Source organism: Cricetulus griseus (assembly GCF_003668045.3).
Source record: "Cricetulus griseus strain 17A/GY chromosome 1 unlocalized genomic scaffold, alternate assembly CriGri-PICRH-1.0 chr1_0, whole genome shotgun sequence".
In the NCBI taxonomy this organism is placed as follows: Eukaryota; Metazoa; Chordata; class Mammalia; order Rodentia; family Cricetidae; genus Cricetulus; species Cricetulus griseus.
Window position 1 is genome coordinate 2,036,854 of NW_023276806.1, and position 14,848 is coordinate 2,051,701.

A 14,848-nucleotide genomic window follows, 5' to 3' on the forward strand; every position below is an offset into this window, starting at 1 on the left:
CCAGCTGCAGTCCTGAGATCACACTGGAGTTCTCTGACAGTTCCCCTTCCCCATATCAGAAGAAAGCCATGAGAGGCCAGCTGTCTCATACTGGAAGATCATAAGTATCAAAAGGCCTTCCTGATTTTGACTACAGTCAAAGCTCCCTACTAACCAAAGGTCCCCCAGTAACCAGCATTATAATATTTTAGTGAGGAGAGCATTTGTGATTCCACCAGCTGAGAAACTCTGGCCTAATGAGACCTTGTCACTATCTGACTGCCCCAATCCCTAAGGACAGAGACTTTATGAAGCTCAAGCCACGCCCACACAGAGAAGTCTCTCTATACTGCAAGGCATTGTGGGGAAATGAAACCTTTCAAGACTACTGGTAGATAGATAAAACTTCCATCACCCTCTACAGGGATGTTCAAAATACATTCCAGAGAAACCGAGTTGCTAAGAATGCCAATCGATTAACAAGTTGCTGTATATCCCAGGAAGTCTTTAATCATGGCGGTTTGCTGGGCTACACAGGTTTTGTGATTTTTATTTCACTTTATTCTTCTTGATGAAGTGATCTGAAAGTGTTTAAGTAAGCTGATCAAAAGAAGACTGATGAGACAGAGTGTATACAAGCGTCTGGTCTACTGGCTACCCGAAGTTTGGTTCAGAGAGGTCTGTAATCTGAAACTTCATGAATGCAGCGCAAAACCATGGGGATGAAAACTTACAACCTTGTCTTTGTGAAGATTTAATCAGACACCAGGAAGGACAATTATCTTAAGACTGACAGAGAGTCACTGGGCACACGAGAGTCTTTTTTTTCCTGCCCACTTCTCTTCACTGCCCTCTGCTACTTCATTTCCACAGCAACACACACAGCTCAAAGGCATCCGCATTACATACTAATGTTTCTACGCATGGATTCGATGGTAGAAATGAACTCTGCCTTTTATTTTAATAAACAACCGTAAAAATTTCCTTTTCCTCCATCACTCAAAACAGAGGCAGGACGCCTGGTGCTTCTGCTGACCCCTTGACACAGCCATGTCTGCCCCAAATCTTCAGGGATGCTTGTTCATTAGCAGTGCGCTGAAAACATTTTCTGCCAAGGGAGCCTACATGGCTAACAGCAGCCAAGCCTCTAGCTTCTCCCTGAATCCCGAGTCCCACATTGTCCCGAGATTCTGCTGTTTGCTAGATAGAGCCAAGTCTAGGGAGGAGACTAAGACTCTGAAGTCAGAAGATTTTTCTGTTTCCTGACATTGATCAATAGCATAATTTAATTAGAAGTGGGTTCCAGAGGAAAGAGCTTCAGAATTTCCCTCATGTCTTTTGTAGAACAAAAGCTAATGTTAAGAAATTTACTTTTGGATCCAGACTAATCTTGGAGGAGGCCACTATCCCTAAATAATTAAAAAAATCTGCCGTCCCAAACATTGGCCTCAGCACATCTGATAACTTACCAAGAGAATACAGACAACAGATTTCCCTTTGTGGACCTCCTCCCTATTGCACTTAAGGATCAGATTTGAGCAGTTAGAACCTCACTACTGACCTCTCAATAGACTCTCCACTCACTTCTGGGAGCTTCTCAAGCTGAGCTCCTTCACTATGGCTTTGCAAAACTCACATAAGTCTTAGAAGATGACTAAGGGGAGTGAGACTTTTTGTCCTCTCTAGCTGTTCCTGTGAAAGAGCAAAGAACAAAACAGGAGAGAGGGGGGAAGGGGGGAGACAGAGACAGAGAGAGATCTATGGTGTTTAAATGGTGCTTAAAGATGACATAGTCACTGAAATATTGTATTGCTGTGAAAAAAAGTAAAGCCCCACTAGAAGACTGTAAATATAAACCTAGCAACTTGAAGCTGTAAGCAAAGCTGAGGTTGGCTCCTGAGAAGCAGAGCCTGAACTGGGGATTTGGACACTTGGCAAGACACCAAAGTCAGAGATACATGAGGAAGGCTGTCTCCAGTCACTTCAGCAACTAACAACCCTTGCTGTTACTGGAGGCAAGCATGTACCCTGGCCCCTAAGTTTGTCATCTTTGCCTAAAGTGGCTTTCAATAAGCTTCTGTTGTTTGAAGTCTGACAACCCTGATTTGAAATGTATGGAATATGAACTTGTGAATCTCTCCCCATTTGGGAGAGAGTGGATGATCCTGAGAGCTAGTTTAATCACAAATGCAATAAACAGTTCCCGCCGAGGTTTGGCTTGCAGATGAGCTCAGTCTGGACCTTATGTGGAGGAACAAGTGTCTTAGGACAGGGTATGTTTTGTAAGTAAACTTTGCTAGCCTGTGTGTCTCTGAGGAACTGTTCTGAGTCAGGTCACAGAAGGGGAACATCATCACCCCCCCCCCCGAAAAAACTCAAAGACTTAGCACCCATGAGCTAGAACTGAGAGCAGCCATTTCCCTCTCAGGGAGTGGGGAAAGCCATTTGTGGATAGCAACCCTCCTCCCCCTCTAGAGGCCCAGTGAAGTAGAATGGGCTCAGCTCTAGTCAGAGTCAGCTGACCGGGATAGAGGAGATGAAGAGATGTGGAAATTAACTGCTCACAAACACTGTGTGCATGCAGTCTCCACTCCATGCCTGCCTGGCTCCTGCACCCTCACCACTTGAACACACTGGTCTTCTCACTGCTTTGACTATCCTATTCTTGTTTCCTGCAGTCCAGTCTCCACTGCTACCAGTAGGTCTTTAAATATCCAAAATCCCTAAACTCCACTGGTGGGGGAGGTCCTACTGTGTATATGTTTGTCTTATTGGTTGATAAAGTATTGTTGGCCAATAGAGAAGCAAGTTAGGTGAGACTAGGAGTTGAGGGGGATTCTGGGAAATGTAGTAAAGAGAAGTCTTGTGATCCAGGCAGGAAGTGACATAGCAGGCAGACTCAGAATATAAGCAGGGACAAGCAGGAAATCGATCTCTTCCTCCTCCTCTCTTCTCTGTGGAGCCACCATATGATCCCAGCAAGAGAAGACACCTGCCGCTGGCATCCGATAAGATAAGTTCTTATAAAATATATAGATTAGTAGTTACGTTTGATAATTAAGACTGAGCTAGCAAGTAAGAAATCCTAGTCATTGGCCAGCAGCATTGTACCTAATGTAAGACTCTCTGTGTTATTTTGGGCTCCCTCGTAGTGTCGGGGCTCGGGCAGCTTGGCGGAAAGAGTTATCGTTACACTCCACCTCCTTGCTTCAAACCTTCCAAGAGTTCTCAGTTCTCATGTATTCCACTTTCGGTCTCACTCCAATCAGTTGCAATAGCTTTACTATTACCTCTTGAATGCTGTGAGAAAGTGTTCCCTCAGCCTGGAGCTCTGATTCTGTTTTGAATGTTAGTTACTCTTCTTGATGCTGTAGCAAAACATACCCAAGAAAAGCAATTGAAGACAGGATAGGTTTGTTTTGACTCCTGGTTTAATGAACTGTTTATCTCAGCAAGGAAGGTCTGATGGCAGGATCACACCTGGCATCAGGAAGTGAGTGCTAATGGTCAAGCCACTCCCTCCTTTTCTCCTTCTTCTTCAGTTCAGGACTCCAGTCCCTGTGCTAGAGCCACCTACAATCAGGGTGGGCCTTGCCTCTTCAGATAAAGCCTCTGTGAATATCCTCACAGGCACACTCAGAGCTGTATGTTCTAGAAGAGTCTAAATCCAGACCGGGTGAAAATGAAGACTAGTCATCACACTTTAGTCTTCCTGGTCTTTTTGGTCTCAGCTTGGATGTGAATTTCAGAGGCACCCCCCAAAAAAAGTTCAGTCCAAGAAGCCTTACCTCCTAGATTCCACGTTGCCTGTCTTTATTCACACTTATCACAGCAAGTGAGTTCTCAGCTTCATTTCTTGAAAAGTGACTATGGAAAATACTATCAGTTTTGTTACAGCCTCAAGTTTCTCTGGAGACCCACCAGTGGAGGCTATGATTCTGCAAATACAAGGTCCATGGGATTGTTCTATCAGGTTGTAGGACAGTAACTCACACACAAACACCACTGGGGGTGGTCCTCTAGCCAAGAGCTCAGGAAAGCCCACAGAAGCTGGGTGGAGGAGGGGATCCCCAAGAGTCATATGACTGTCAGGTGCCGAAGTTTTGTGAGGAAAACAAAGCCATGTGCTTTGAAAATGAGGACAGTGTACTCCTCTCAAGACACATTTGCAGCGTCCAGAGGGGACAAAGAATGAGAAGCCATGGCTTTGTCTGGGTCACCTTTCTATCTCAAAGGAAAATTCTACTCTGAAGCAATCTTGCATTTTTCCTGTTAGAACCAATTGCATCAGTTTTCTTCTTGCCAGGAGTTTGGGAAAGCGATTTAAGAGTCGTGCATTAAGGTGTCTGGAATGTGCACCTCTGTAGGGGAAGCTGTAGCCACGCCTACTTAGGGGCTGGCTACAGGTGTGCCTGACCATGCCCTCACAAGCTTGCAAGGGCGTGGTCAGGGGACGTAAGTTGACTGCGTTTTCGCTTTCCTTTCTCTTTTGGACTTGCTGTACAGACTGCTGCCATGCCGGCTGGCTAGGTCGCTCTGTAAGTAAGGCTTTTCCCTATTAAATACCCTTATATTTCTACCTGACTCCATATTGGTAATTTCCCACTATACACCTCCTTGCATATTTCTTGCATACAGCTCAAGTCCAGTAGCAGCTGCTGGGAGTGCTGTTCTTTATACCCTAGACTGTCAGGTCTTTCCACCCTACTGTCAAAATCCCCAATTGCTCAACCTACAGCAAACAGTGCAGCCATTACCAGAAGCCAGGTCCAGGTCTCCTTGAATGACAGTTGTGAAGAGTCTGAGGACGGTACCGGAGAAACCCCTTACCCACTTCTTTAACCACCCTTGGTGTGTTTTTTTCAATGTGGGATCACAGATGACTTGTATTCTTTCAGTGGAAATATCTCCTAACTCCACCTAAGCCATCCTGTTGTCTCTAGACCCCAGGGGCTTGAGCATTTTTGTCTAGGGTCATAATACAATTGGTGGCTGAGTGACTCTCCCCAGCCTCCACTGCCTGGAAGGTGACTGGAGTGCTCTACCCAAGGCCACCAGCGAGGGCGACGGTGCTCTCCTTTCTTTGCCTGGTCAACTTTTGATAGGATCCTTGTGATTCAAGGGCAACCATATTGTCATTAGCTTATTGGAGCTAAAAGTGAAGAATCTGATTTTAAACCCTAATTACACACATCATCTTTTTTGTTTGTTTTGGGGGGATGTGAAACACTGGTCTACCCTAGCAGGGAAGAGTCCTGGCAAACCAGAGTTCTTTTCTGGCCTTTGGTGGTGACTGTGAAACACACTCAGTGTCCTTTCTAAAATTCTCAGATGTATGCATGTCCTGGTTCTTAAGTCCAACTGCCACAAAAGCTTAAACCCAATATTCTGATCTGTCATGTTTTTATTACCAGCTTGATTGACGTTGGCTTTCCTGGGTTTTCTAAGATGACTTCTCCTCCTCCTCCTCCTCCTCCTCCTCCTCCTCCTCCTCCTCCTCCTCTTCCTCCTCCTCCTCCTTCTCCTCTTTTTCCTCCTTCTCCTCCTCTTCCTCTTCTTCATTTTTTTTGGAAAGTTAGTTTTCCTGAATTAAAATATCCAACTTCCTCTGTGTCTGTCATGAGCATTGGAGTGCCTGGTAGGGATTCCCTAATCCTGCAGCAGCAATTTCATGTCCATACTCAGGTGTTTTGTTGCTAGGACACATGTTGATTAACTGACAACTTGTCCAAATGTTGCAGAGGCTCAGATATCAATTTTTAAAATGGGAGTTCTTAATAAAAAAAGAAACAGTTGGCTTCGCTCTATAAACCCAAGGAATAGTATTGAAATCCAAGGATGGAGGCAGGTTCTGACTCAACTGGTTTGGGGCAAAAGAGATTTTTCTAACAGAAAGAGCAACCCAGGAAGCCATGAGCTATCAGAGGCACACACTGGCTGGGTGAGCCTGGCCATTGCCTCCCAGCTTGACCCTAGCTCTCGTGCCTCTCTCCAACTGCAACTATTGATGCCTGCCATGGAAACTGTTCTATGCAAATCATCTGGCACAAGGCTCGGCTCTGAGAAATTTCATTTTATTCTTGAGAAGTAGCAAACACTCTAAGGAAAGGTATTCAGACAAAGCTTGATATTCACCAAGAATATCCCAGAAAGTGTCAAAGAAATGCTTTGCTTTACTATGTGGTCTTCCTGAGCTCTGGGAACAAAAACACAACACAACTTACCCAGAAGCAATGAGAATTCTTATTCCTAACTCCACAGACACCTGCCAAGGCAGCCACCCCTTCAGTCCAACTTGACCACAGTGTGCCTTGACATTCCATAACTTTGTTTCCCTACTGCTGCCCTGCCCTGTCTGCTATCAATACTATGCCAAGTGACTTTCCTCCCATCTTTTACAGAAACTCTTAAGGGGAAAGGGATGACTTTAATTGGTGTGTCTACACTTCTCTATCATCAGACTCAAGGGCTCTAATGTCAGCCCCTAAACCACCAGGGTCTTCCCCATCCTCAGATCACATCACTGCCTTACTCAAAGATCTACAAGGCAGGGTATGCCAGATTACAGGATTAAGTATAGCTGTCTACTGAGAGCTTCATGAAGAAAGACGATGTGCCTACGTTAGCTTTACCATCATGGGTATGAAGGGGCTGGGCAGGTTAAACACCATAGTGTCTTCACGTGGAATACAGCATAATAATGTCCCCTAGAGCTGTGTAGCTGCCTCACCCTTGCCGATATGAAGCAGCCTCCTGGCTGTGTATCACCAGAACTATCAGTGTGTGTGTGTGTGTGTAGGGGGGGTGTTAGTAGGTCTTCATAAATACTTCCAGAGAGACTGGACAAAAGATGTGCAGTTTTGTCCATTATATGTCCAGTGCTTCTCCCTCAGAAATATTCTAGATGCCTTCTATTTTGTGCCCAACACTGTGCCCACAGCAGGGAACACATTTATCTGTTTGGTGCCACAGGAAGTTAGAACTGAAAGGAAGGTTAGAATGGGCAGCGATTTTGACTTACTGATGAAAAGAGGGGAGAGCAACAAGATAAAGTGACTTCCGACATGTGTCAAAAGAAAAAGATGAGCGCTTTCGTGGGCCCCTCAAGTGTAGGCTGGCCTGGGGGCTGCAGGGGCGATGAGACCTCTGTAATCCGCCACTAGCCCAGCTCAGACAAAGTAGCAGGCAACAAGAGGTCCCTGCAGGCGGCTCTCTCTTGTGTCCTGTTGGGTCACAGGGAGCAGTATGTGTGGATCCTTAGAGCTGGATCCTGCCTGGATTCCAGACCTAAACTCACTCCCCCAGTCACGTCCTTACCTATACCATTCCCAAATGGGTGTGATCAGCGCTTCAGGTGCATGCAGGGTGGATATCTCACTACATAGCAGAAGGTATGTTTTTGTAAAACTGTACTTATATTTTCCATTAATAATTACTGAATGCAATGGGCTTCTAATGCCAACATGGCCTGTGTTTTATGACATGGCTTTTGCCTAAATTAATAACTTCTTTCCTTTTATATTTTCTTGCAGAATTAGGTGGTGAATGGTCAAGTTTGACTTTCAGTGTCTTCAGTTAACTGCCATGAAGTCTGCATGGCTGAAGCTGTGTGTGACTTTGAGTAAGCGCAGAGACCCACCCCTAAGCATCCCTCCTGGGGGCTATCATCCAGGGACTATCTGGGCACACCACAGAATGTGCTGCCTCTCCCCTGCAAATGATAAAACAATACCAGGTGCTGCAAGTGCCTGGTTAGCACAACAAACAGTAAGCAAACTCAAGCTCCCCACACTTGGTTACATCTAAGGTTCCTGAAAATTCGGTCCTGGGTTTGGCGTCACAGTTGGAGGCTCAGTTTGGCTCTGCTGTCTGTGACTATCTGCATCTTGTGAAGTCTGCACAAAGTGAAGTTGTCTCTGTGTGTAAAGAACCCCTGACTAGAAAAGAGCCCAAGGGGTGGGGACAGAGGACACCGAAGCTCACCTCCAACCCAGGGAAGGACTGCTGAAGTGGGAAGAGCTGGCTGCAGACGTGAGTCCTCCTGCTCTCACAAGCATGGGCTGGGCTTCAAAGCGCAAGGTTGTAGCTACCCATGTCTCACAAGTGAGGTGTGGAATCCAGCAAGCTTTGAGGAGAGGGGGCTCCTGACAGCTGTCCCGGGATGAGAACCATGAAAGTGGCTAGCAGCCTGGGCCACCCTAAGTTCTTAAACTGTCCCGCTATCCCCATGTGCCCCTCCCTGAAGAAGCCTCTTACAGTCTGTCTGCCACCTCTTGAAAGAATGAATGATTTCATTTACCTGCATTACGGTGGTACGCTTAGGTGGAGAACTTGGGAAAACCATCCCCCATCATTATCTATGGAAACTGGCATCTCTGAGAGAAAGTGGGAGTTTGAGAGTCACGGCTGGTAGGACAGTCTATTCTGCCCTCTTACCTCCACGATGAGGAATTGTGGGAGGGAGGAGGCAGCTTGGGACATATTGCAGCTATGGGCCTCAGAGCCAAGATGGAGAGGTAAAGTAGACCCCTGCATGGCTAAAAAGCACTGGACACCCAGAAACAGCTGACCTGAACAAAGGGGAGCTCATGGACCCCAGACTGATAGCTGAGAAACCAGCATAGGACTGATCCAGACCCCCTGATCATGGGTGTCAGTTAGAAGGCCTGGTCAATCTATGGGGCCTCTGGCAATGTATCAGTGTTTATCCCTAGTATGTGAATGGAATTTGGGAGCCCTCTCCACATAGAGGGATACTCTCTCAGCCTAGAGACATGGGGTAGGGCCTAGGCACTGCTCCAAATGATATGACAGACTTTGAAGAGCCCCCCCTGGATGGCCTCATTCTCCCTGGGGAGCAGAAAGGGGTTGGGATGGGGGGGTCTTTGGGGGAACAGGAGAGGAGGGGAGGGAACTGGGATTGACATGTAAAAGAAGCTTGTTTCTAATTTAAAATTGGTCTAATTACAATTGTAAAAATAAAAAATAAAATTTTTTTAAAAAGTAAAAAAAAAAAAAGCACTGCACCCACTGAAAGTCTTCCTACTGCACACCCTTCGGCACCGTGGGGGCAGCCACAGGCTGTTAGAAACATGAGACCCTGTGTGCCTGACCTTTGGCTTACAGCTCTGCTGTTCTCTAGACCGTCCGACTACCTTCAAATGCTCAAGAAGCACTGGATTATTTGCATTCACACAAACCCCCAATTTAAATGTCTTATCTTTTTGTTACCATTTATCTCATTGATCTTAAGGTTATATTGGCCTTCACCTGTATCATCCAGAGAATCCACTTCCACCTACATGCTCAGCCCCGTCAGTACACAGCATGGACCAAACTGCAAACTTGCATGTACTGAACCACCGGTGGTTCTCCCAAACAAAAGAATCCAACCCTGAGAATACTCTCCCAGCAGAAGGGCCACCTCTGTGCCCTCTGTGCCCTCTGTGCATTGCAGACTGGAAGGCACAAGGCTTCCCATGCTGTGATTAAGGCTAGAATCCCCAGCCTTGAGGCAAAACAAGTATCCAGCAACCCACAAGCAAAACTGAAAGTAAAGTAAAGTAAAGAGGTGGATGTCCTGGGTTACAACTCTGGTTTTAATTCCATGGAATTTTGGTGTTGTGGGAGCTGCTGACAGTCTTAGAGGACTCAGTTAAAAGAGGGTGCTCACAAGTAAGTCCTGCAACAACACACAGGGTTCCATCCAGCAGCAGACTCTCCCCTCCCTTCCACTAACCAGCCTTCCCACTCAGACTATCCTAACAACAAACAGACCTCAAAATAAAGTGGCAGCCAGCCTCACCATTTTCCAGCCCACACACATCCACACACCAGAGTCCTACTAATAATTGTCTTCCCAGTCTCCACACAGAGGGTTCTTCTGTCTGCCACCCAGGGGGGGGGTCTTCATTCTGTCCTTTGAGAACAAAACCAGTAAGTTTGGATCTGTGGAGATCCCACATGCATCCCTTTAATCTACTGTGCACACTGTCCTCGCTGGCTGTGCTTCTGGACATACTGACGTGAGCTCCAAGGTTAAGCCATGCCAGGAGACCTCTTTCAGGAGGGAATTCCTGTGAGAGCCAAAGGCATGAATTCCAACCTATCTTACATGGTGGATTTTTTAGTTGTTTCACTCTCATAAGTGTGGAAGTTCTACTGCTCTAAAAACAAAAACAAAAAAAACATATATGTATGGGTGTTCTACCTACCTGCCTACACACAGACACACACACACACACACACACACACACACACACACACGTGTGTCTGGCATGTGCATGCCTGGTAATCATGGATGCAGAAGTAGAGAGCGCTGGATACCCTGGAAGTGGAGTCACAGACAGTTGACCTGTCATGTAGATATTAGGAACCAAACCTAGGTCTTCTGCAAGAGCAGCCAGTGCTCTTGACTACTGAACCATCTCTCCAGCTCCTCTTTGACTAGCTTTGTATAAGACTATTTAGAGTTGTAATTATAGTGCCTGGCCCTCAGTTCTATCACCAGTGCTTAGAATAAGAGAGAAAGAAAGAAAGAAAGAAAGAAAGAAAGAAAGAAAGAAAGAAAGAAAGAGAGAAAGAAAGAAAGAAAGAGGAAGGAGGGAAATAGAGAACCAAATGGTATATTGTATTAAGTAAACTTTTAAAATGTAATGAATTCTCTCACTTCATAAGACAAGCGATAGCCTAAGGTGCATATTCAAATTTTAATTTCTTCTTGAGCACCACCCAAACATGGCAGGGGCTATAGGTAGAGATAATTAGAGGTTGGGCAAAATGCTTCTACATGTTGTAGAGTCACATTGCCCCCTAAAATAATCTACCAAGTCTATCTATCCCATGTGCCTTATTTAAGCAAATGCCACTTACAATACATCTCCACTGAAGCATTCCTGTGAGGACGGATGTGCAGACACTGAGCAGGGACATGGCTAGCTCAACAACGAGGACAAACACTTCCAGGCTGTTATGTCCAGTCAGTCTCCAGGCTGAAGGTGAGCAGCTGCTCGCCCATTAGACCCCACCCTTCATTGTATCATAGCTTTGGATTTATTTAGTATCAGTCGCATCTGTTTGGGGCACCAGGCTACGCAGATACAAAGTGTCTTCCTGCCCTTGTCTGAACCTGTGTCCAGGAATCTGATGATTATGTCCTGTCACTGGATTATTTGATGGTCGTGGCTCAGGAGAGATTTTTTTCAAAAGTCAGTAGCTTGCTGAGTCAACTGGCTGATGCCAATGAAATGGCTATTTGGTATCTACTAACACAGACTAAACACACCCCAGTCACCCAGAGGACACTTCTTACAGCTCTCATCATCTTGATGGATTCACATCTCATGATCTGCAAAGTTTCTAGGAGAGAGAAGCCATGTACTCCCACCAAGTTCATGTGTGGTGGCTAGGGACAGCTGTGCTTTGTTCTGTGCGGAGGAACAGGGTTACATTCTTTTCTTACAGATGTTAGATCTACTACGTTTTGTAACAGTAACAATTATTGTCAGAGAAACTTCAAAAGAAGATAGATTTACAGCCAAGCGGAATATGGGTGACTAGATCAGTATCCTATGTCTAACTTCTCCAAAGACAGCAGGAAGTTCACATTTTACTCGTAGTTAGAAAATACAAAGACAATTTCTCATGTTGACATTTACAGGTGAAAACACAGATCATGGGGTTCTTGCAACCTCCTAATCTACCCCCCAAAAAATCTTCCCAGTTTGTACCACAGCTCTTTCTGACAATGTGCTGATATGTATTTTGATTGTACACCAAATAAACTGAAACCATTTTTTAATGCACCTATTCTAGGGCTGGGAGGGAAGATGATTCTGTGGGTATGACTAGAGTCTGGCTCACCATATAATGTGTTGAGCAGGTGTGGTGGTCATGGTAACCCAAGTGCTTGGGAGGCATAGGGGGAGATCCCTGGAGCCAGCAGCAAGCTCAACTAACCAAATAAGAGAGCTCTGGGTTCCAATGAGAGACCTTGCCTCATACACAAGGTGAAACATGATCAAAGGAGCCTCTAGCCTTGTGTTTTAAGGGCCTCTATCTATGCTCTGGACCATAGGGCTGGACTTCTGGCTCCTGAGGGTTGTGATAGGTTGGGAAACTGTTTGCCTTTAAAGCCATGCTGGTCCAGTGAAGTATTTATTCTGGGAGCTTCATTTCCCTCTTCTTGGCCACCTACACCTCATTCCTCAACCAAGGCAGTAAATGTCTAAAATTGGTGCTGGTTCTGGTAAACATGGTGATGACATCAGCCTGAGTTCCAGCTCCTGGAGAAGAACCGTGACCACTCGGTCACTGGTGGCCAGTTAGGTCCCAGCAGCCCTGTCTGGTCTGCACACCCCCAGGACAGTCACCATGGGGTTCTCAAAGGCTTGCTTGCTTTGTCACGATCAGGGATCAGGGGAGGGTGAAGGAAAAGAAACACACACACACACACACACACACACACACACACACACACACACACACACACACACAACTGTTTCGAGGGAGAACTAACCTCAGATCGCACGGCAACATGCTGCCTTTGACTTCACTCAACTGTACACGCGAAATGGTTGACATGCTAACTTTTGTTAAATGCTGTGTGTATGTGTGTATGTAATGGGCGGCAACTGCCCACACCGCGGGGCTGCTGCTCTGAACATCTATTAAGCTTGACTGCATGCCTCCTTAGTAAAGCATCCACTCCTTGTGAATTAGCAAACCACACTTAACCACAGAAGTTTCTAGCTGCAAGTGTCACAGACGAAAACCTCAAAAACACCATGTGAGAGTGGGGGATAGGGATGGTGCGGAAGCGCTGCTTCCTCTGGGTAGTTCCTTGAGGGATGGTGTGGGGAGCCAGGGACTGAGGCACCCTTACCTCCTGTCTCTGGAATTGCATAGACTTGCCCCTATGGAGGGCAACAAGAGGACTCCAGTAGATCGCTCGCCAAAGGGCGGTGCTGTTACTGTGGAGTGTGCCACTGCGCTGAGAGTCATCCACTGTGGTGTACCCACAATCTACTTACGGGCTGTCCAGGGACTGAAGCAACTGCGTCCCGGCTCTTCCCAACAGACAGTAGCTAGCTGAGGACATTTCTGTCCCTACCTGGCCATCAAGGTGCCAAGGTTAGCTGCAGAGTGAAGGGGCCTCTGAGTGGCTGAAACCTTAAGAGCTGAGACCTGTCAGGCTCCTGGGTACCGAACTTTCATAGCAGAATATCAAGCTCGGGAATAGAAATAAAACTCTGGATAGAGTTGTCAACATATCTGCTCATCACACAGGGGCAAGCGTCAATCTGTTCTGGCTCTGAGCCACCCTGTCGACCTCTGCGCCCAGGTTATCCGCAATTTCACGTGCTCCTGGCAGGCCTGGGCGGCTGGCACTTGCAAGCTCCACAAGCAGCTGGAGGCTGCAACCCGAAGCTGAAGCTGCAGAGCACCGGCCTGCCCCGCACTTGGGTGGGGGGAGTGGGGGTGCCAGACTTTCCAGAAAGTTTCCATTTACCGCTCGCTACAAATGCCCCACCCTCACCAGTACTTACCAATAGCGGAGACCAGCAGACAGACAGCACACACATGATCCCCATGAGCTGGATGGCGGTCTCAGTGGTGATCCGGCCCCACTGGGCGCTGGACTGCGAGGCGGCGGCCTTGGCCCGGCAGCGGGACACTAGGGCTTTGATGGTCGCCAGGTTGCATGCAAAAGTGACCACCAGAGCCAGCAGCCCCAGGCAGGCGAAGGCGGTGGCAAAGGCTACGCTGCCCGGCTCTCGCGCAGGGTCGGTCTCGTTGCCCGCGGGCCCGGTGCTGATGAAGCACCACGTGCCGGGCCACTGCACGCTGTATCGGCCCACCCCCAGCACCGGCAGCAGTGCGAAAGCCAGCACCGCCAGCCACACGCCTAGCAGCACCGCACGCGTGGCGCGAGTCTTCATGTGGCTGGCGTACCAGTGCGGCGCGCGGATGGCCAGCGCGCGCTCCACGGCCATGGCACTGGCCACCAGGAGCGAGGACAGTCCGAACACCGTCATGGTCAGCCCGAAGAAGGTGCACAGGCGCCCCGATGGGTCGAGCTGCTCCCAGCTCCGCTGTGACAGGTACACGAGGATGACCACCGGGCTGGTCAAGAGCTGCCCCACCATGTCGGTGAGCGCCAGCCAGCCAATGCACAGCAGGAAAGACTTCTTTCGCTTGCTCTCACGGCGCCGGTAGCTGCGCGACACAAGCAGCATGGCCAGAGCGTTGCCCACGAAGCCTGTAACCATCATGGTGATGGGGAAGGCCACCGACACCGAACCGCAGTCCTCCGCAGCGCTTGACAGGTTGCTGCGCGCTTCGGTGGAGCGCCCCGGCGCCCACATGCCGGCCGGCCGGAGTGGCGGGGCCGCGGAAAGGCGCGCGGGGCGGGGGCTTCCCGGCTCAGGTGCAGGGTAGCCGCGCGCGCGGGGGGACGGCGCGGGCCAGAGCTCTGCTCTCCATCACCCGCCGCCGCCCGCGCCAGGCTGCGGGGTCCCGGCAGGCGCCGCCCGACGCCGCGCGAGGCTCCACCCGCGGCTGGGAGCCTGAGGGGCGGTGCCGCGCGTGGGCAGGCTGAGGGCGGTGTCCGCCGGGATCACCTGGCGCAGCGCCCCCTCCGCCACACTCGCTAGCCCCGGGGCTCTTCCTGCATCCGACTTCGTGAAGTGCTCCACGGTTCCCAAGTGTGACATCTGAGAAAAGCAAGGGCGGAATTGGGAAGTGTTAGTATCTGCGTGAATCACAATGCTGATTTCTGATCGTGTTCGGCTGTCATTGATTTGGGGAGGGGGTATTTGTTTTATATAGGGTAAATATATAATACTTTTACAATGAGACCCACAGCTGG

General features: G+C 48.3%; 1 protein-coding gene across 1 annotated transcript in view; it reads right to left on the minus strand.

The window, feature by feature from the left end:
* The window catches only part of Ptger3 (prostaglandin E receptor 3), a 61,426-nt gene extending 47,081 nt beyond the window's left edge, over positions 1-14,345 (minus strand). Inside the window, exon 1 of the mRNA XM_035451928.1 lies at positions 13,527-14,345. Coding sequence (XP_035307819.1) covers positions 13,527-14,345 — 819 coding nt within the window. The remainder of the gene's footprint in view (positions 1-13,526) is intronic.
* Positions 14,346-14,848: the final 503 nt, after the last annotated feature.